Source organism: Eucalyptus grandis, chromosome 1, assembly GCF_016545825.1.
Source record: "Eucalyptus grandis isolate ANBG69807.140 chromosome 1, ASM1654582v1, whole genome shotgun sequence".
Taxonomy (NCBI): Eukaryota; Viridiplantae; Streptophyta; class Magnoliopsida; order Myrtales; family Myrtaceae; genus Eucalyptus; species Eucalyptus grandis.
Window position 1 is genome coordinate 49,955,688 of NC_052612.1, and position 22,858 is coordinate 49,978,545.

The 22,858-nt window shown below is 42.7% G+C and overlaps 3 protein-coding genes across 3 annotated transcripts; all 3 read left to right on the forward strand.

Moving 5' to 3' along the window:
* The first annotated feature begins 9,898 nt into the window (after positions 1 to 9,898).
* LOC104449175 (dehydration-responsive element-binding protein 1B) lies at positions 9,899 to 10,806 on the forward strand. The gene has a single exon (XM_010063231.3). The coding sequence runs from the start codon at positions 9,965 to 9,967 to the stop codon at positions 10,637 to 10,639; it is 675 nt and encodes a 224-aa protein (XP_010061533.1). The 5' UTR covers positions 9,899 to 9,964; the 3' UTR covers positions 10,640 to 10,806.
* A 3,685-nt stretch (positions 10,807 to 14,491) lies between these two features.
* LOC104449181 (dehydration-responsive element-binding protein 1B) lies at positions 14,492 to 15,345 on the forward strand. The gene has a single exon (XM_010063244.3). It carries the CDS (start codon positions 14,601 to 14,603, stop codon positions 15,261 to 15,263), a length of 663 nt encoding a protein of 220 aa, XP_010061546.1. The 5' UTR covers positions 14,492 to 14,600; the 3' UTR covers positions 15,264 to 15,345.
* A 4,102-nt stretch (positions 15,346 to 19,447) lies between these two features.
* Positions 19,448 to 21,046, forward strand: LOC104449188 (dehydration-responsive element-binding protein 1B-like). The gene has a single exon (XM_010063256.3). The coding sequence runs from the start codon at positions 20,125 to 20,127 to the stop codon at positions 20,797 to 20,799; it is 675 nt and encodes a 224-aa protein (XP_010061558.1). The 5' UTR covers positions 19,448 to 20,124; the 3' UTR covers positions 20,800 to 21,046.
* Positions 21,047 to 22,858: the final 1,812 nt, after the last annotated feature.

Here is a 22,858-nt window from a genome sequence, read left to right on the forward strand (position 1 = left end):
GACTGAAATACACAGACTGAAGGTATAAATGGAACTGGATGAATTAAATAGGTATATTCACATTGAGGATCAAAATATCACTAGGAAGAGTTTGGAACAAGTGGCACAACAAAAGTCAATCGCCAACTTAGTTTTACACTCCAATAAACCTCAGAAAAAGTCTAAATCACCAAAAGGTGAATTCTCTTTACAGTTAGAGGCCAAAAAGACTATCTTCAAAAAGAAAAAGAAGGGCAAGTGCCATAGCTGTGGAAAGTGGCGTCACTGGGTAGTAGAGTGTAAGTTGCCAAGGAAGCCAAATAATAACACACCACATAATGAGGCCAATATGCTAATTAGAGGATCTGAGCCTCGAGCCTTCATTAGAATGATGAAGAATGGAAATGCAAGCATCTTTTCTAAGCGGTCGTTGGACAGTAGCGCTACTTGTCATGCTACAAATGACAAGAACTTACTCACTGAGGTCACAGAAGTGAAAGACACTGTGGAAAATTGCAATGGTGGTGAGGTAAAGGTGACTCAAGCTGGAATTGCAAATTTGGTGCTCTCTTCAGGTAAATTACTAACTCCGAAACATGTTAGAGTAGTACATTTACTTAAGAAGAATTTGATATCTATGAGTTTACTTGATAAAGCTGGTATGTCTTATTCAACTATGAATGGTAGAGTAACTTTATCTATTAACTCATACTATTTTAGTTATGCATTCATGGTTAATGGTATGTACAGGTTGAGTTTAAATGTTGATAACATAAACCATGTGAATTCTACTTTGATTGATCCAAAGTTGCTACATAATAGATTTGGACATGTGAATTACAGGAAAATGCAACATATAGGTAAAACTCACGACATTTCATTGGATACTTTTATTCGAACTGTTTCCATCAGATTTGGCAAGGAAAAGGAAGAAAGTCCTTCGATCTTCCAGACCCTCTTCATGATCGAACCATGTGTTCCTCAATCAATTTCCGAGCCAGATCCAAAAAAGCTTGTTCGACACTTTAACAATGATGGACATCCTGTCCATTACTACAAATACAACTATGGTCATTGTTTTTGGGATCTTTTTTGTCAATATTCCCATTGTACAAACTCCTGACGAGATAGATCCTTTTGCAAAACCTCCACCCTAAAGGAAAAGGCCAAAGGATAAGGTGTACCAAAAGTACTTAAACGAATATCCGTCCGTTGATACTCTTTGTGAGTGTGATAAATACCAGTTCATGGTCTCTTATGCACCACCTCCACCACCAAAGTATAGTACTACATCCCAAGTTTCATCAGATCCACCAAGATCACCCCCACCATCTCCTCCTCAGAAAAAACAAGCTCTCTCCCCGTTTTATAAGCCAATCTTAAGATGGGCAAAGAAGCATTCTTACCCACTCGAAGCCCCAGCAGAAACACCACCCACTTCTTCCATTGCTATGTTCCAAGATACTGACTTTTCCCCTATTGTCAGAGAAAGTTCTAAACTCTCGTTTCCCGCTTCAGAAGAATTCATTGATCAACAAGGCAGATATCGCCATGTTCCTAAGATAGCTGCCCCCACTGATGTGGATGAGCATGGAAGATAGAAAAGAACTCCTGCATTAAAACTGTTCTAAATTGGCAATCATAGACTCTGTTAGCACAAAACAATGCCTTCAAGTCAATTGATTCCAAGATTGGAAATGTGCAACAAGATCTTCGAAAGTATGATGAAACCACCAAGAAAATGATTTCTGAATTCCAGAAGAGGCTAAATGCCTTGGAATCAGGACACCATCTAGGGTATCATCATCTAGAGAGCCCAAAGCCAGAGATAGAAAAACTCAAGAGGCAAATTCAACTCCTTGAAGAAAGAAGGTTCAGACCTTTTGATCCTTTTGCAACTCCTGTCCCCAGACGTCCATCTTTGCTGCCATCCTAGAAGATTCTTTCATAAAAGAACCAAATATGGCAGAATTACGAAATCGTATCAAAAAGTTGCAGAAAAACAAAGGAAAAGAAAATATGCCTACAAAATCAAGTTCGATTGTTATAAGAGAAAAGCCAGATCATATGATGTTATTCAATCCATTAGAATCTTTTCTAAAGGACTTGGGTACTCAAGAACCCGACCTTGTTATCCAACATCCTGATCCCGCCATTCTAGAAAATCATATTATGTTCCTAGCTGAACAAACTTCTCCTAGCATCTTTAATACTGAATCAGAATCAGTATCCCTTTCGTCCTCTTCATCCTTCTCGATTACTACTATCGATTCCCTCCCTATTGAGCCAATCACTTCATCAATATTCATGGCTAATCCTCCAGATTATGAGATGGAATCAAACTATTATGAGCCAGAAAATGTTCAAACAAACAATCCTGGAAGACATGTGTCCATGGCATCAAAACAGTTTTTCACCATTGATAATATTCCTTATCACAAATGGCCAGAAAGACTTAAATAATTTCATACTTGGTTGAATACTCAGTCCATCACCAACCATGATATGAATGATGTCATTTACAAATTTGTTACGAGGTTCTCAGGAAGCCTCAAACTCTGGTGGAAATCAATTTCAGAACAAGATCAAATTCACAATCTGATGTCACCTAACTTCAGCCATGCCATCACCATCTTATATCATGTCTTTGTGGGAAAACCCACTAACCTCATGGAAATGAAAAGAAGATAATTTTTTGAAAGGAAATGTTGCTCCCTCTAGAAGAAATATCTTGATAAGCATTATCGAATAATGTTTCAGCTTTTCTATCAGATTGGAGCTGAACCAAATCTGAAACATGTTCTCCTTACTTCCATCCCTAAAGAATTATCCCAGATGGTCGAAAGATCTTTCTTTGGAAGACAAGGGAGAATACAAGATATTCCCTTGGGAGAAATACAACAAGAAATCCATCTATGCCTTGAAGAACTTTGCTTAAAGCGTCAGATGGTCCGTACCTACATCACAGATGACAGAAGTCTCGAGACAGCTTGCTCTCGCCAGAAGTTAAAAATCAAATGTTCAAAACAAGACTGTGATGGTACTTGCGGTAAGTTTTCTCGAAAGAAGAAACACTTCAAGAAGTTCTGGATGAAGAAGTCCAAACATGGCCCCAAGAACTTCTAGAAAAAAAAAAAAAGAAAAAAGAAATGGTGATACCTACGCAAAAGGAAGGATCGCACAAGCCATAAAAAATCAAACCGTTGCTTCATCTGCAATCAGAAAGGACATTTTGCCAAAAATTGTCCTCAAGCGAGAAAATGTCAGAATCGTCTAATTCATCACATTGAGAATGAAACAGGTATTTTTCTTGAAAATGATAATATTGAATCCTTATTCTCTGCTGATGAAGAGCCATCTGAACAAACTCTTTGTGTCATTTCCTCTTACCAAACTTCTAGCAAGACTAAGTCAAACTCAGAGTCTGAAGACAACTTTCACATATCCCCCACATCTCAAGAACCAAATCTTGACATATTTTCAAGTCAAACTCACTGTCCCCATTTCCCTGTAAAAATCCTCACTTCAAAGTTTGTCAAACCAATCATTGTTATTGCTCTCATTAATACCGGAGCAAGTTGTTCAATACTGAACACCAAAGTTCTTCCTGAAGAATATTGGACTCCTTATGTCCGATATTTCAATTCTGCTTCAGGGGACACTTTCTCCATAAATGTCAGGACCACTCCAGTAACTGTCCAGTTCTTTCCTCAGTGTTCCATAACCACAAAGATTTTTGGATCAAATTTCCCCAATAAAGACTTGATAATTGGGTGGGACATCATGACTCAAATTTCTCAGCTCCGTATCATTCATGGAAAAGGTTCTTAGGTATAAAGACCAATTCTCTGAGTTCGTCAATATTCAGAGACTCTTTTCTATTCAGATGAGTCTATTAGATCCAATCATGCAAAAGTTGCTAGAATCTTGTTCGAAATCCCATTCGAAATTTGCTCAGAAGTGTTCCCATCCTTTATGGAAAAATCCAGAGTTCTTTGTTCGCCTTCCTTTTAAGAAGAATGAAGATACAAATTCAACCAAGGCGAGTCACATGGAAATGAAACCAGAACATCTGGCTTTAGCTCAAAGGGAATGCTCATAATTATTGCAACAAGGTTTTATTGAAATCTCTGATTCTCAATGGGCCAGTGAAACCTTTTATGTCAATAAGCATGCTGAGCAAACCAGGGGAAAAATGAGATTGGTAATCAACTATCAACCTCTCAACCTTTTTCTCCAAGATGATAAATTCCCTTTACCATCCAGAGACTCTCTTTGCTGGTCTAACTAAGGCCCATATCTATTCCAAATTCAACCTTAAAGCCGGATTTTGGCAATTGGGCATCCATCTTGAAGACAGATCCAAAACAGGATTCTGTATCCCAAACTAACATTTCCGGTGGAAAGTTCTTCCTTTTGGTCTAAAGGTAGCACCATCCCTTTTCCAAAATGCCATGTGCCATATTTTCCAACCAATCTTGTCAAGTGCAGCCGTATACATTGACGACATTCTGCTCTACAGTCCCGACAAATAGTCACACTATCAACTCCTTGAGCAATTTGTAGAAATCGTGAAAAAGCATGGCATTATGCTTTCTCAAAAGAAAATGAATATTGCCCAAATAGAATTTCTTGGTATGCACCTCAACAAAGGTACGTACTACTCAGGGCCACATATTGCTCAAGAATTATTAAAGTTTCCTGAAGATAACTTCACTACAAAACAAGTTCAGCAATTTCTTGGGATAATCAATTATCTCAGGGATTTTGTCCCAAACATTACGAAGCTCCTAATTCCCTTACAATCCATGCTGAAGAATAATCCCCTATCTTAGGGAAAAACCCAGACCAAAGTAGTCGCTGAGCTTAAGGAGATTATGCAAAATCTCCCACCGTTAAAAATACCATCAATAGGAAAAAGAATTCTTCAAACTGACGCTAGTGATGAATACTGGGCAGCCATCCTGTTCGAAGAAATTGATGGTAAGAGACACATTTGTGCTCATAAAAGTGGAAAGTTTTCTCCAGCTGAAATGCATTACCATTCCACTTTCAAAGAAATCTTAGCAGTAAAAAATGGAATAAAAAAGTTTGAGTTTCATCTCATCGGCCATCACTTCCTGGTAGAATTAGACATGGCATCTTTTCCCCCAAATGACTAATTTTAAACAGAAACAAATTCCAAATTCCCAACTGCTTCGATGGACTGAATGGTTTTCAAAATACTCTTTTGAAACCAAACAAAATCTCCTGTAGAATTTGAAGCAGACCCTTTTGACACTAATTCCACACAGTTGGCTATTGAACCAATTCCAGTTAGAGTATTTACAAGAAAGAGAATTCCCAAAATTTTTGGTAAGGACTTTGTTGCTTACCATCTTAGAGATGATCCATTCTCCTATCAGGAAGTAATGAGATCTAGGGAATCTCTACTGTGGGCAGAAGCCATAGATGATGAAATGAGCTCTCTGCTACAAAATCACACTTGGCAGCTAGTAAATTTGCCAAAAGGGGCTAAAGTTATAGGTTGTAAATGGGTGTTGAAGAAGAAACTAAATAGTGATGGATCAATAGCCAGATACAAAGCACGTTTAATAGCTAAAGGCTATAAACAACAAAGTTGAATAGACTATTTTGATGTATATTCACCTATGTGTCATCTATCAACTATAAGAATTCTTCTTACTTTGGCATCTATTGAACACTTTGTAGTGCATCAAATGGATGTAAAAACAGTTTTCTTGAATGTGGATTTAAATGAGGAAATTTACATGGAACAACCGGAAGGATATGTTATGAAAGGTCTTGAAGACAAAGTTTGTAAATTGAATAAATCCATGTATGGTCTTAAATAAGCACCTAAGATGTGGCATCTTAAATTTGACAAAGTGGTAAAGAGTTATGGCTTTCAGTCTAGTTATTCAGATAAATGTCTTTACCACCATTCTATGTCAAATAAGATAGTCATCATTCGCTTGTATGTTGATGACATGTTAATTCTTGGTTCCGATCATTCTATAGTGAGTGACGTGAAAGCTACTTTAGCTAAAGAATTTGACATGAAAGATCTTTGTATTGCTAATATCATTTTTGGTATGAAAGTAAGCTTTAAATGGCAAGTCGTCTCCCTTAGCCAGACTCATTATATTGAGCAGCTACTTTCTACTTGGGGATACGATAAGTGTAAATCAAGTGAGACACCATGTGATTATAATAACAGACTGAGTCCTAATGAAGGGACCAGCGTGGATCAGTTAAAGTACTCGAAACTGATTGGTAGTTTCATGTATGCTATGAGTTGCACTAAACCTGACATAGCCTTTACAGTTGGCATGTTGAGTCGTTTTATTAGCAATCCTAGTAAAGAGTATTGGGATGCCCTTAATAGGCTAATGAGATACCTTAAAGGTACTAAAGATTATTCTCTCTATTATTCTGGTTATCCTCCAACTGTATATGGATATTCTAATGCCTCATGGTGCTCAGATATTGGAAATAGCAAGTCCACTAGTGGGTATGTATTCACTTTGGGTGGAGCTGCTATTACTTGGAAATCCAAATGACAGACTTGTATTGCATTGTCGTCTATGGAATCGGAACTTTTTGTTTTAGCCTTAGCCAGTGAAGAGGCGGAGTGAATAAAGAATCTGATTATGGATATTCCTTTGACTCGGCTAAAAATTAATTCTTTAAGCCTATTCTGTGATAATCGAGCAGCTGTCCAAGTTGTCAAGAATTCTCTCTTTAATTCAAAGAGAAGACATGTGAGACTGAGACATGCGTTATTGAATTATCTAAGAGAACAAGAGGTTATCACATTGATCAATGTGAGATCGAATGATAACATAGCCGATACTCTCACCAAAGGTATGCCTAAAGATCGATTATTCAAAATAGTGGGGGAACTAGGGTTAAAGACTATAGAGGCAAGTCTTAACTACCATTTACTTACCTTCTAATTGTGTGTTTTGAATTATCGAATTTTTCTTTATTGGCTACAATGATAAGCACAGTTTATATGTTTCATCGATGTTCACAGTTGCTGACTAATTTGAAAATGGTGAGTTATCTCATTCCAAACTTGATGAAGATGACTTTAACCTAATTCAAATGGTCTATCTGGGAAAATTGTGTCATTCCAAACTTGATGATACAATTCAACTAGATTGGACTATCCTTTTTTGTTAAATGATCTCATTCCAAACTTGATGCTAGATTATTTGACTTTAAGGAATCGGTAACTATGACATTCCAAATTGAAACATAGAAACAATTGTTTACATAAGAAGCCTGATGGTTTGGTTCTTAATTGAAACTTGATATTACATAACTAGGTTATTGTAGGTGACTTAACTATTGGTCATGTTCTTTGAAACTAGACAATAGTTATTCTCCTACAAATAAACTTAAGTCGATGTCTATTTGTAAATCACATTGTTTAGGTCTTGTACATAATTTATAAAACTGGCTTGATGCTTATGACATGATATTATGTTACTTTATGACATCAATATATGTTCTTCTCTACTTGATGGAATGGTGCTAAATTTTTATTCAAATGATTGAATCATGATAATATGAAATTCATATTTGACATTCTACAGGGGATGACAGAAATGAATGAGAGTTTAATGAGTGGGATCCTGACCAGAATGACCTAGCTTAATGAATGAATATATATCATTTAAAGCGTGTAGGGACTTGACAGTTTACTTGTTATTGCCTACTTTGATGAAGTCCATTTACTTGAGACTTATATTTTGCTATTTCTATTTTGTGGACATTATTATACTTGTTTCTTATATTTGTAAGGCATTGGACTATTTTGACTGGCCTACTTATACTTGATTAATATGCATATATTGGTTGTGAACTGAATCTGAAATTTATTTTGAGATTTAGATTTTGTTAATCTTAGAACAGATTCATGATAAGAATGATTAACTTATTTAGATTGCATATGATGATTTAGTTTAATACTTTACTGCTGGAATACTCTTTAACCGATCCGAGTTGATTGTCTTGGACTGAATGTAGATGATTCATGTGTGTCTGAACATTACACTGACCACCTTATTGGATTGTGCTATATGGTGAACATAGGAGGAGATTGTTGAATATATTATTAATATAGTCCAAAATTATATATTCGCATACAAGCCCAATAGGTAAAAGCATGATTATTTGGGTCCATATGGGCTGGAGCCCAATAATGTGCATATAAAAACTCTAGGGTTTCTCTACGCTGGAGGTAACACTGTTAAACGTTCCAAACTTGACGTCTGTTGGTGTAATACTTCAAGCAACTATTTCTTCTCTCTCAAACATTTTACCTCCAACAGTGGTTCATCGAGGGAGGAGGGGGCAGAGTCGAGAGAGAGAGAGAGAGAGTTTGAGGGGCGACATGGTGGTTCGTTGGTCGGACGAGGGCTCAATGGGAGAGAGAGGGCGTGGCAAAGAGAGAGAGAGAGTGGGGCAGGAGAGTGTGAGGGAGGGCGAGAGAGAGAGAGAGAGAGAGAGAGAGAGAGAGAGAGAGATGAGAGAGGACTCCCCACTTAATTCAAAAAAGTCTTATATTTGCCCCCATTTTAAACGGGTATCGTAATCTCAAGACCCTTCTTATTTGTTGTACCGACACTTTTTATATGGTCCATATTTTCTTTTTTGGGACACTCTTTATTTTCTCGCTATGGTGAAATTATGTGCCGTGTATTCAATATGTGTGGCTTCGTATTTTCAATTGGGAAGCCACATGATTCCTATTAGGCTCCAATCTATTGTTTTCCAAAATACCTAACTTCCAAATTATGATATTCAACTTAGGTAATTTTCTGATTATTTCCTCTAATTAAATATTCATAAAATAATATGAATAATTTTCCAAGTATTTTATTTAATAATTTGATAATCAATTATTCCAACTTTCTACGATGTAAATTTTGGCCACAAGGATATTTTATGGGTTTGGCCAAATTTACATGCTCAAATGGGCTTAGTCTAGTATATTAATTAAGTTTAAAACCTTCAATCTAAATCAATTCCCTACTAATCCAATGCAAATGCGACTACCAAATAAATGCTCACAAAATTATATGCATTTTAACTAATACATTTTCTATTGGTATTGGGGTGGACCCCAAATTTTCAATAAAATAAGCAATTAATTGGGCCGTCAAAATTCAGTTATCAACAATTGCCTATTTTCGAAGGTGAACTCGTAGAGATTGTATTTAAAAATAATATAATGCACAAATTTTGACTAAACATATGTAATGGATCATATTTTTGTTGGGACTACGAGTCCCATTTTTTTTTCTTTTTGTATGTAATGTGATGCTACTGTGAATGTATGACACGAAAGGACATGATTTTTCCACGAATGAAATGAGTCTAATCATTCGATTGCATCTCGCGGTGTCCAATATTCCGTGGGGGCAGGGTGTTTCCCAAACATCCGTCGAAGATATTTCGGGGGAGAACTAGTGGATTGCGCCAGCCCCAAAATCTTAGAATGGTGGGCCCTAATGTCCGACCTCTGACCCTTTGACCTCGACAGCTCCCCCTTCCTCCTCCCCACGTCCTTCCTTCTTTCCCTTCGCTCCCATAAAAATAGAAAGTCCCCCGCGCCTTCTTCACATCGTCAAAACCTAAAAAAAGGAATTTGCAGCCCCGCACCACGCTCCCGACCCCCACCCCAATTCCAATCCACTTGCCAAGTCACGGCCCCACCTGCACACGTGTCACACGGTGAATCGCTAGCCGCTTGGCCCGACCCTCACTCTCACTCGCTCCACAACTGGGTTCCCACTTCAAGTCCCTGTCACTCCTGAGTACGAGTCTGTTTCCTCCTCAATCCCGTGTCCCCGCTTCATATATATAACCCAACCCTCCATATCAGTAAACACTTACTTCCCCTCACCACACTCCTTATCTGCTTCATTCCAACTCAGCAGCTATCGCAGTATCCCTGTGCAGACGTACTCCCATGAACTCTTCCTCTTATATCTCCCATCCCAACTCCTTTAGCTTCGACTTCGCCAAGCCGCCTTTCTCGTTGCTGCTGTCCCACGACAGGAGGGCAGCGCCCGGGAACTTCTCTGGGGAGGAGGTGCGCCTCGCGTCCGACCACCCGAAGAAGCCCGCCGGCGGGAAGAAGTTCCGGGAGACACGCCACCCCGTGTACCGGGGGGTGCGGCTGCGCGACTCGGGAAAGTGGGTCTGCGAGGTCCGCGAGCCCAGAAAGAAGTCGAGGATCTGGCTCGGCACCTTCCCCACCGCAGACATGGCCGCAAGGGCGCACGATGTGGCGGCGCTCGCGCTGAGGGGCCGGTCCGCCTACCTCAACTTCGCGGACTCCGCATGGCGGCTGCCTGTGCCGGCGTCACCCAACACCAAGGACATACAGAGGGCAGCAGCCAAGGCCGCGGAGGCATTCCAGCTGGTGGAATCCGAGGATGTGATGTCGCGGAACGAGAAGAAGTTGCATTCGGAAGAGGAAGTGTTGTACGACGAGGAGGACATCTTCGGGATGCCGGGGTTGCTCGCCAATATGGCGGAGGGGATGCTCTTGTCTCCACCGGAATGCAGCGGAGATATATATGCCGGACTGGACGACGGGAACTTGGACGCGTACGCGTCATTATGGAGCTATTCCATGTGACCATTTCTCAATTTCACTTTAAGTGTTTTGTCATTAGGGACGACTTTGATGCCCCGCTTAGTAAGTGTTTTAATAGAGTGCGGATAAAAGTTGAAGCGTACGAACACAGATATTTTCGGAAGCCATTTTTGTGGAGTGCCATTAGATAACAAAGCTGTGTTCACCGCAACATCAGGCGTTTGCATATAGTTAATAAAGAAACTGCCCGAGTCAACATGAATTTGAGAGAAGTGGTTTTCAGACTTACCCAATTTATCTTCGAATGTATCATGTCTATGGCAAAGGTGCGCCAACGAAATTCGTAAGGGTTCTTTAAGTTCAAGCCCTTTTTGCTCGCGGCTAAATTCTAGAGGAGCCTAGCGAATGTGTCTGGGCCAATTAAGAAGGTTATCGAACGATCCGGTTCGGTCGATGCTTCGCAATAGCTCATGGATAAACGAAAGTCACAAAATGCATAGTTATAGACAAGATGCAGTCCCATATGAATGTATTAATCTGGAAGACACAATGATGATCCATATTGAAATTGGTTTTTTTTCATGCTCAAGAGAACTCATGTTGCCTTCGGCCGTTCCACGTTCTAAGGACTGCACCGAACAACTCCTTGGGTTTCCTTAGGCCCTTGAACTCTCTTCAAGTCACACTGGAATGATTAAAAGGTGGCAAGGCAAGCAACCATACAGACTAACGTGCAGGCATGAAGCGGGATTGGTAATGACAAGACACATGCCAAAAAAGATAACTAGCAATAATAGCAGTCAGGAGATACTCTCTTGGAAAGGCAGGGAGAAGCATCATCAACAGAGAGGGGCATCGGTTTGGCTCTTTGGGCAGGAAAGGAAATGTATAAACCAAAGTACACGAAATGATCAATACATCTCATTCTAAGTTCTCGATATGATCAGGCTTGCTCTCTAGTTTTGAATATATTTCAAACTTGATACACTCAGATTGTAAGTCATCCTAATCTCATCGGTGGTCGGGGCCAAAAATAGCCCACAACCCAAAGAGATGACTACTTTGATCACGCAAACCTTCAAAATGGTAGTTGCCGGCTTCTTCTTTTGGGAAGAGAGGCATCTTCCCCGCTCATGACTCTCTATCTATTAAATATACAAGGCAAAAGAAATAAAAAATACGATGGATGACTGTTATATGCTGGCAATGAGTTTTCTTGGGGTCACTGGTGTTCACCTAAAACAGCAACAATTATCACAATGAATAATAAGTCGAGGATCCAACAATTTAACACAAGCTGAGATCTGTAAATTCTGGAAATCCATCTGACAAGATTTTTAATGGGGAAAATGCTAAATCGTTCATCTAATACTCATTCACAACTCACCTGATATTTTTGCAACAAAAGCTGTCTCCAGTTGAACTTCCGATCGATCAGTTTCTTTACTTTCACATAACTTCAGTCTGAAAATACTCTTCACATGAAACTTTTCTGACCGATGTGACACTCAAGTCTTGACCAACTAAGAAGTTTTCTTAGCAAAAGTAATTATTACATAAGGATACTGCTGATCTTATAAGAATCGATCAAAGAGGGCAAAAAAGCACGGATGATCCCCCCGTGGAAAACAAGCATTCTACGTACAGCAAAGCATATATACCATCAGATAAGAGAGAAGTCCACCGAAATGATTGGATAGAGAAATTTACGTAACCGACATAATGTGCCATGAATAATTGGCAATAATACGTGTCAATATCACCAAATACGTTAAAAGGCTTGGACTTACGCTTTCTCTTGACAATCTTTCAAGGCAAAAGGTATCGAGTTTCTACGGTGCACTCCAAACAGATGGTATTAGAACCGATTAGTGAATATCTCAAGAAAGAAATCTTATGATTAACGATTAGTAGATATGCCAAGAAAGAAATCTCATGACCAATGCTTGTTTGATAAGAAAAGATCAAGAATAATTTGTGTTTTTAATTAGATATTGGTTCAACTGGATTTGTTAATATAAAAGCTCGGACTTGAGCTCTCTCCCTAAGCAAAACGTATTGGGTGGTTGCGTGCTCCCAATAAAATAAATCGTAAGTTTACTAAAAGGAAAAGAAAAAAGACCAAGAAAACCCGGGCAGTAATTCCAAAAGGAATTCGCGCACGAAAGGACATATGCTTTTTCAAAGACGAAACGAGTGGCAGAGGATGTTTCCAAAACAGGCATCGAAGATATTTCGGATGAAAACTAGTGAATCGCGCGAGCCGCAAAAACATGGGCCCCTCGACGGGGACCTTTGACCCTCTGACCTCCACGTCTCTTCCTTCTTTCCCATCGCTCCCATAAAAACAGAAAGTCCTCCGCGCCTTCTTTACTACGTCAAAACCCCCGAAAAGGAATTTGCAGCGCCACCACCCTCCCATCCCAACCACACAATCCACTTGCCACGTCACGTCCCCACCTGCACGCGTGTCGTACTCTGAATCGCACTCAACCTCTCCCCCTCGCTCGCTCGCTCGCTCCACGGCTGGGCTTCACGCTTCAAGTCACGGTCTCCCAGATTGGGCGTCTTCCCCGTAGGGAGAAACTCTTCCTGAGTACGAGTCCCGTTTCCTCTTTTGAATCCCGTGTCCCCGCTTCATATATTATGTATATATACCCAACACCCCTCACTCCCAATCCTACACGACACCCCATATCAGTAAACACTTCTCACTGCTAGGGGTGTGCATGGTCCGAGCGGGGCGGAACCGCCCGCTAAGGACCGGTTCCGAAAAATCGGAACCGGGATCCACCCGTTTATTGCATGGATCCATCCGGGAACCGGACCGCCGGTCCGGTTCGGTTCCCGGGTGGATCCATGGAACCGATTTTGATGCCAAAAATTCTGGTTTCGCGAGGAGAAACCCACCGAGAACCCAATTCAATTGTCGTGAGAGAAGAGAGACAAGGTGACGGGGATGGACAAAAGAAGGCAGCGAAGGCGAGCGGAGAACTGTTGGACCCTTGTACACAGTGATTACTAATGCACCAAGAATTGATGCAACGGTTCCCACAATGGAGCAAACAAACAAGTCAAGAATAGAGCAAACAAACAAGTCAAGAACTTAAAACCCTTCTCCCCCCCTTTCGCCTGCCATCAATGGAGCTAGCGAGTGACAGGCATGAGCAGAGCACGAACTTGCTAGAGATGATGAAGGGGCAAGGAAGGAGGACGAGAGAGGAGAGGGCATTACACTAGAAGGCGAAGGTGTACTTGTTGAGCCCGTCGGACATTGGCCATTTTCGCCACCACCATGCTGCTTGCTTGAACCAGAACCACCATTATCATCCCCACGAACGGCAGCGAACCCCCGGCCCTCCCCTCCATCTCCATCTCTCTCTCTAGCTCTCTAGCTCTCTTCTCAGTTCGTGGGTGAAATAATTGGAGGACCCCGAGAAGCTTTCCTCCGTTTTACGGGACCGCCATCGATTGGATGATTTTGTTTGACTTTCCGACAAAGATCTCTCCCTCCAACGGAAGACAGTGGCGGAGGAGGAGCAGCGGCGGCGTGGATACTCGGGGATGAATCGAAGACGAAGAGAAGAAACAGAGAGAATCGAAGGCTGAGGAAGAAACAAAGAGAGAAGAGACGCGAATTAGGGTTTCGCGAATTAGGGCTCCGCGAGTCGCGACTTTTGTTTTGTTTAGTATTTTTTTTTTTAATTATAAATAGGTACCGGTCCGGTCCGGGTGGGCGAGCGGGCGGATCCGCCCACGGAACCGGGAACACCGGTTCTCAACAATTGGACCCGGGAACCGGACTGGTTCCCTCAAGAACCACCGGTTCCGGGCGGTTCCGGTCCGGTTCCGAGCGGTCCGGGCGGTTCCCGGGTATTTTGCACACCCCTACTCACTGCTCCAGCCAGCTTCTGTCTCTTATAAACACTAGCCCCACCACATTCATCATCCACTTCACTCCCACCCAACAGCTATCGCACTATCCCACTGCAGACGTCCTCCCATGAACCCTTTCTCTTCTCATTCCCATCCCAACTCCTGCCGCTTCAACTTCGCCGAGCCGCCATCCGACAGCAGGAGCGCCACGGCACTTGGGAACTTCTCCCACAAGGAGGTACTCCTCGCTTCACACCACCCGAAGAAGCGCGCTGGAAGGAAGAAGTTCCGGGAGACCCGCCACCCTGTGTACCGGGGGGTGCGGCTGCGCGACTCCGGCAAGTGGGTCTGCGAGGTCCGCGAGCCCAGAAAGAAGTCGAGGATCTGGCTCGGTACCTTCCCTACTGTGGAGATGGCGGCGAGGGCGCACGACGTGGCGGCACTCGCTCTGAGGGGCCGGTCCGCCTGCCTCAACTTCGCAGACTCCGCATGGCGGCTGCCCGTGCCAGCGTCAGCGGACACCAAGGACATACAGAAGGCAGCGGCCAGGGCTGCGGAGGCATTCCAGCCGGTGGAATGCGAGGACGTGATGTCCGAGGACAAGAAGAAGTTGCGTTCGGAAGAGGTAGTGTTGTACGACGAGGAGGACATCTTCGGGATCCTGGGGTCGCTCGCCGATATGGCGGAGGGGATGCTCTTGTCTCCACCAAAATGCGGCGGAGATATATATGGTGGAGAGGACGACGGAAATTTGGATGCATACACGTCATTATGGAGCTATTCGATCTGATCATTTCTCAATTTCACTTGTAGTTTTTGTTGTTAGGGACGACTTTGACACCGTACTTAGAAGTTTCTTAATAGAGTGCAAATGAAAGGTAAGTGGTACGAAAACAGAAATGTGTTTTCATAAGCCATTTTTTTGGCGTGCCATTCAACAAAAAGCATATCAATGAAGCACAGCTCTTTTGATGTTGGGCCGCCGATAGAGCAGTCAGGAAAGTGAAACGAAGCACAAAAGTAGGCCGCGTTAATGGTAACATGGGCGTTTGCATATAGTCAATAAAGAAATCATGAATTTAAGAGAAATGGTTTTCAGACATGCCCAAGTGATCTTCGAATGTTTCATGTACATGACAAAAGTGTGCCAATGAAATTCGTACTGGTTCTTTAGGTTCAGGTCATTTTTACTCTCAGCTAAATTCTAGAAGAGGAGCCTAACAAATGTGTTCAAGCCCATTGAAAGGGTTAACAGAACGATCATGTTCCGTCGATACTTCGCGATGAGCTCATAGATAAAGAAAAGTGACAGAATCCATAGACATAGACAAGACGCAATCCCAAATTTATGTGTCAACAATTACCCATCTTCGAAGATGAGCTCGTAAAAATTGCATTTAAAAATAAAATGATGCCTAAATTTTGACGAAGCGTATATAATGGATGATACTTTTGTTGAGATTATGAGTCCCTTTTTTTTTTCTTTATGTATGTAATGTGATGCTACTGCCAATGTATGACATGAAAGGACATGATATTTCGACGAATGAAATGAGTCTAATCATTCAATTGCATCTCGCGGTGTCCAATATTCCGTGGTGGCAGGGTGTTTCCCAAACAGGCGTCGAAGATACTTCGGGGGGAAACTAGTGGATCGCGCGAGCCCCAAAATCTTAGAATGATGGGCCCTTCAGTGGCCGACCTCTGACCCTTTGACCTCGACAGCTCCATTTGTAACTATTTTGACCCCCGCTTGACTCCTCGTGCGTGATGGATGATCTGAACATGTGGAGCATGCTGTGGGTTGGATTGGCACGGAATTTCACCGGTTTAGATCAACAGGAACAACACCGGACAACCTGCAACTCCGGGGCTGGATTGATCAGTTGGAGGCTCGGTAGATATGAGTACATGTTGCGGAATCCCTGGAGAAAATCGCACTTAGAAAACGACGAGCAGCTGCTTGTGGATGTCAAGGCTTCCGAAAGAATGATGAAAAACTTTTTTGAACCATTCCCGGACGAGAAAATATTGGCTATGGCACGTGTTCAAAATGGGGCTCCAACGGGGAAAAATTTTCTCTCCCTTGCACGCTCTCTCTCCCAACTCTCTTCGCCGCCCCCTCTCTCTTCCACCGAGCCCTCATCCAATCGACGAACTACCGCATTCGATCAACGAACTTCGTGACTATGGAGGCAACCTTTCGAGGCGGAGGCGGAGGTTGCGCAGTGATTCGTCGAACAAGGGCTCGGTCATGACTTAGAGGGAAGGGGAAGGGCACAGTTGGGAAGGGGTAGTGATTTGGCAATGGCGAAGCCGTGGTGGCTCGTCAGTTGGACAAGGGGTCATCAGGGGAAAGAGAAGGGGCAGAGTCCAGAGAGAGAAAGAGAGAGACAGCTAGAGTCAGAGGGGCGACATGATGGTTTGTTAGGGGTGAGCACGGTTCCAAGTAGAACCGGAAACTGGAGAACTAGTTCGGTTCGCGGTTCTAAAGAGGCCGGTTTCGGTTCCCAATTCCTTTTTTTGGGAACCGGAACCAGAACCGGTCAGAGTTTAAAAAAAATTACCTAGCGCACGTCACTTCCCCTTTCTGCCGATTCTTCCCCCTTCCCCTTTCTTTTTTTCTTTCTTTTCCCCATTTTTCCTCCTCACGTCACTTCCTGCCCCCTTGACTTTTTCTTTTCTTTTCTCTCTCTCCCTTCTCTTTCCCCCCTTGTCGGCCGAAACTCCCCCCTTCTTCTCTTCCCCTTCTTCTTCTTCTTTCCTCTTGCTGGTTGCTGCTTCACCCACCACCACCTCTTGGCCACCGAACCACCACCACCCAGCGCTTGTCCGACGAGTCATCTCGCTGTTGAGCCCTCGCTGTTGAGCTCGATGAGCTGTTGCGCCATCCATGCCGCCCCTCGCTGCCGTGAGCCACCACCGCCGTCCCCAAGCCATCGTCACCATCTCTTGCCACCGCCCGCTCAGCTGTCCGGGCCGTCGATGCTTCGAACTGCCACCACCTCCACTAGAATTAAGTTCTTCCCCCCTTGGCCGTGGGTTGAGCCGCGACTGCCGCCGTCTTCGCTGCGCCGTTTGTGCCACCGTTGGTGCCGTGAGACTCATGTCTTCGTCGCCGTCGCACCGCCGTCACCACGTGCTCGCCCTTGACTTATTAACTACTGATTTATTCTCTTATTTTTTTATACAGGAACTGTGGAAAACAAGTGTATTTAGTTTTTCCTGTTCGGGTTCCGATTCAGAGATAGTGGGGGAGGTGAAAAGGGAGAAGAAGGAATCGATTCAAATCCATCTCTCTTTGGCTCTTCCACGGAAGATTCTCGTTCCTCCCGAAACAACAACCACCCAATCGCGTCAAGAACGAGGCTAATCGTCTCCTTGCAGATCTGGGTTGATCTTCTCTTTCGTGCCCGAATCGTGTTCTGCAAGTGAGGAAGCACGTCTCTGAGCCATGGGGATGGGAAAGTTCAAGGGCAAGCCCACAAGTCGCTACCAGTTCTCGACTCCCAACGAGATGAGTAAGCCAAGAGCGCAAAGATTTGATTTTTCTTGCGAATTTCAACGACCCTCTTTCATTCAACATCGCTTGTGATTGTTGGGAATAGCCCATTCGTTGAGCGTCAGTTGGTTGTTTGTTTGGATGTGGTCGAGCTGAATTTGGGTGTGGTTCTGTTTTGCTGAATTTGTTTGGTTTTCTAGGATCGCCATGTACAAATATGCCAAGATGTCAAGTTGTACCAGAGAGATAAGTGATAAAATGATAACAAAAAACAATCGACAATTGATTTTGTGCATATGCGATAAAAAGACAAGAAAAAACAATTGACAATTAATTTTGTGCATATGCTATTCGTTGTTTTATGTGTTGCTTCATGAATGAAGCTTCAATTAATTCGTAACCTTGCAAGTATCAACCTAGAGTTTTCTGAACAGTGCTCAATGATGCATGTTGTCACGTTGTTCTAATCCAGTGAACCTAATTGTCAATTGTTTGAAAAGAGCTTTTCAAATAATTAAAAAAAAAGGACTTGTTGAAACCTGGAACCAACTTTTGGATTCTTGATTCTAACGGGTAAGTTTCGGGTTCCAAAAAATGAGGAACCTGTACCTGAGGGTAGATTCCAGGTTCTAAACGGAACTAAACCGAAACCGGGAATTGCTCACCCCTATAGTTCGATGGTCGGACAAGAGCTCGGTGGGAGAGAGAGGGGCAGTGAAGAGAGAGAGTCGGACAAGAGAGAGGGAGGGAGGGAGGGAGGGAGGGAGGGCAAGAGAAAGAGGGGAGAGATGGGAGAGAAGAGTGCCCGCTCAATTAAAAAAAGTCTGATATTTGGGCCCCATTTTAAACAAGTATCGTAATCTCAGGAATCTTCTTATTTGTTGCACCGCCACTTCTTGTATGACCCATATTTTCTCTTTCTAGACACTCTCTTCTTTTCTAGTGAACTGGCAAACGTGGGTTCACATAAATTATGTGTCGTGTATTCAATATGTGTGACCTTCATATTTTCAACTGAGAAGCCGGATGCTCCTTTTAGGCTTTACAAATTCTAATATTCAACTTAGGTAATTTTTTTTATTATTTCCTCTAATTAAATATTCATAACATAATATGAATAATTTTCCAAGTATTTTATTTAATAATTTGATAATTTATTATTCCAACTTACTACACGATGCAAATTTTGGCCAAATTTACATGCTCAAATGGGCGTAGTCCAATATATTAATTGAGCTTAAAACCTTCCATCTAAATCCATTCAATGCAAATGCAACTACCAAATAAATGCTCAGGGAATTATATGCATTTTAACTAGTATTTTTTGTCTAGGTACCGAGGTGGATCCCAAATTTTCAATAAAATAAACAATTAATTGAGTTGTCAAAATTTAGCTGTCAACAACCATCCATCTTCGAAAGTGAATTTGTAGAGATTGTATTAAAAGATAAAATAATATCTAAATTTTGACTATGCACATGCAATAACATGCAATAGATGATACTTTTTTTGGGATTAGGAGTCCCATTCTTTTTTTTTGTATGTAAGGTGATGCTAATGCCAATCTATGACACGAAAGGACAGAAGATTTTTTCGCGAATGAAATGAGTACTCATTTGGCCGCATGTCGCGGTGTCCAATGTTCCGTAGGGGCAGGGTGTTTCCCAAACAGGCGGCGAAGATATTTCGGGGGGGAAACTAGTGGATCGCGCGAGCCCCAAAATCTTAGAAGGGTGGGCCCTTCAATGTCCGACCTCTGACGCTTTGACCTCGACAGCTCCCCCTTCCTCCCTTCATTCCCTTACCCCCCATAAAAATAGAAAGTCCCCCGCGCCTTCTTCACACCGTCAAAACCTAAAAAAAGGAATTTGCGGCCCCGCACCACCCTCCCGACCCCCACCCCAATTCCTATCCACTTGCCCAGTCACGGCCCCATCTGCACACGTGTCGCACGGTGAATCGCGAGCCGCTTGGCACGACCCTCACTCGCTCCACAGCTGGGTTCCCACTTCAGGTCCCAATCACTCCCGAGTACGAGTCTGTTTCCTCCTCAATCCCGTGTCCCCGCTTCATATATATAACCCAACCCTCCATATCAGTAAACACTTACTTCCCCTCACCACACTCCTTATTTGCTTCATTCCAACTCATGAACTCTTCCTCTTATATCTCCCACCCCAACTCCTTTAGCTTCGACTTCGCTGAGCCGCCTCTCTCGTTGCTGCTGTCCCACGACCGGAGCGCAGCGCCCGGGAACTTCTCTGGGGAGGAGGTGCGCCTCGCGTCCGACCACCCGAAGAAGCCCGCCGGCAGGAAGAAGTTCCGGGAGACACGCCACCCCGTGTACCGGGGGGTGCGGCTGCGCGACTCGGGAAAGTGGGTCTGCGAGGTCCGCGAGCCCAGAAAGAAGTCAAGGATCTGGCTTGGCACCTTCCCCACCGCAGACATGGCGGCGAGGGCGCACGATGTGGCGGCGCTCGCACTAAGGGGCCAGTCCGCCTGCCTCAACTTCGCAGACTCCGCGTGGCGGCTGCCGGTGCCGGCGTCACCCAACACCAAGGACATACAGAAGGCAGCAGCCAAGGCCGCGGAGGCATTCCAGCTGGTGGAATCCGAGGATATGATGTCGGGGAACGAGAAGAAGTTGCATTCGGAAGAGGGAGTGTTGTACGACGAGGAGGACATCTTCGGGATGCCGGGGTTGCTCGCCAATATGGCGGAGGGGATGCTCTTGTCTCCACCGGAATGCAGCGGAGATATATATGCCGGACTGGACGACGGGAACTTGGACGCGTACGCGTCATTATGGAGCTATTCCATGTGACCATTTCTCAATTTCACTTTAAGTGTTTTGTCATTAGGGACGACTTTGATGCCCCGCTTAGTAAGTGTTTTAATAGAGTGCGGATAAAAGTTGAAGCGTACGAACACAGATATTTTCGGAAGCCATTTTTGTGGAGTGCCATTAGATAACAAAACTGTGTTCACCGCAACGTCGGGCGTTTGCGTATAGTTAATAAAGAAACTGCCCGAGTCAACATGAATTTGAGAGAAAGTGGTTTTCAGACTTACCCAATTTATCTTCGAATGTATCATGTCTATGGCAAAGGTGCGCCAACGAAATTTGTATGGGTTCTTTAAGTTCAGGCCCTTTTTGCTCGCGGCTAAATTCTAGAGGTGCCTAGCAAATGTGTCTGGGCCAATTAAGAAGGTTACCGAACGATCCAGTTTGGTCGATGCTTCACAATAGCTCATGGATAAATGAAAGTCACAAAACGTATAGATATAGACAAGACACAATCCCATATGAATTTATTAATCTGGAAGACACGATAATGATCCATATTGAAATTTGTTTTTTTTTCATGCTCAAGAGAACTCACATTGCCTTCGGCCGTTCCATGTTATGAGGATTGCACCGAACAAGACCTTGGGTTTCCTTAGGCCCTCGAACTCTCTTCAAGCCACACTAGAATGATTAAAAGGTGGCAAGGCGAGCAACCATATAGACTAACGCGCAGGCATGAAGCGGGATTGGTAATGACAAGACACGTGCCAAAAAAGATAACTAGCAATAATAGCAGTCGGGAGAAACTCTCTTGAAAAGGCAGGGAGAAGCATCATAAACAGAGAGGGGCATCGGTTTGGCTCTTTGGGTAGGAAAGGAAACGTATAAACCAAAGTACACTGTCGCGACTTGATCTCACCACCCTCAAATCAAAAGGGGGAAATGTCGGGCTTAGAGGTACTTAATCACGAGAGCTCCCTCACAAGATCACGAGCTCTCCCAAGCTCGTACCCCGCGCGACGAGTTTATTTATGCGATCTAGTTGTTTATGACAATCTAAAAATAGACAAGAGTCGCCACTAGCCTTATTTTGGGGGTCGGCTAGAAAACCCAATCGAGGGTCGGGAGTGTTTCCTCAATTCTTACGTAACCAAATATCTAGGTTTGGGGACTTTGATTACGCTAATATTGCTATTAACGCATTTTCGGTACCTAGACAATATGTTGTGTTTTCCTTAACATGTCCATACGTTTCTTTTTACATTTTTGGAATAATTAATCCTAAACTAGGCGATCATGCATGGTTGGTCATTTTCATTATATTCTATTTCTAGAAAAACAAGAAAGGAAAACAATCAAAGAAATTGAAATTGCAAGACAGCAAGTAAACAATCAAGAAAAGCAGTAAATCTATCATACAATCCTAAAAATATAAAAAAAGAGAACACGATAAAAAAGAAAAGAAAAAGAGAAGACCCACAACTCGTTGGGTTTTATACAACAAATGGAACCCGAGACATATGTCGGGAAAATGAATATTATACAATAATGGTCGGAATGGACATCGACCTCCACCGTCTTCACGCTTTTTTCATCTTCGGGGTTCTAATATAATCTTAACCTAAGAAACTTATAACTATGTGCATACAATGGAAAGAAATAAGCATACACATCAAGACAAGTAATCTCAATTCAGCATGGAAGATATTCTAAAAGAAATCCAAGAATGAAATCATAACAAAGAATCACAACAGAAATCATCAAACATCACATATAAAATCAAAGCAATTGGGGTAGAGCCCATGAATAATCGGCACTAAAAAAAGCACGCAACATCAAGCACACTATGAGGAACAACTTTCATGAATGAAGTTTCCTAAGATGGGTTACACATGAATTTATAAAATTCAAGAACACATAACAACACATTAGAAACATAACAGGACAGCAAGACATCATGGCAAATCAACAACAATTTGTCCTAGTAAATAATGTCTAAAATTCTAAAAAAAAAGTCTGAAATTTTACCACAATATAGACATGAAAAAGATGAACAAACTTCATTGAGGATCCGACCTTAGAATCTTTATCGAAA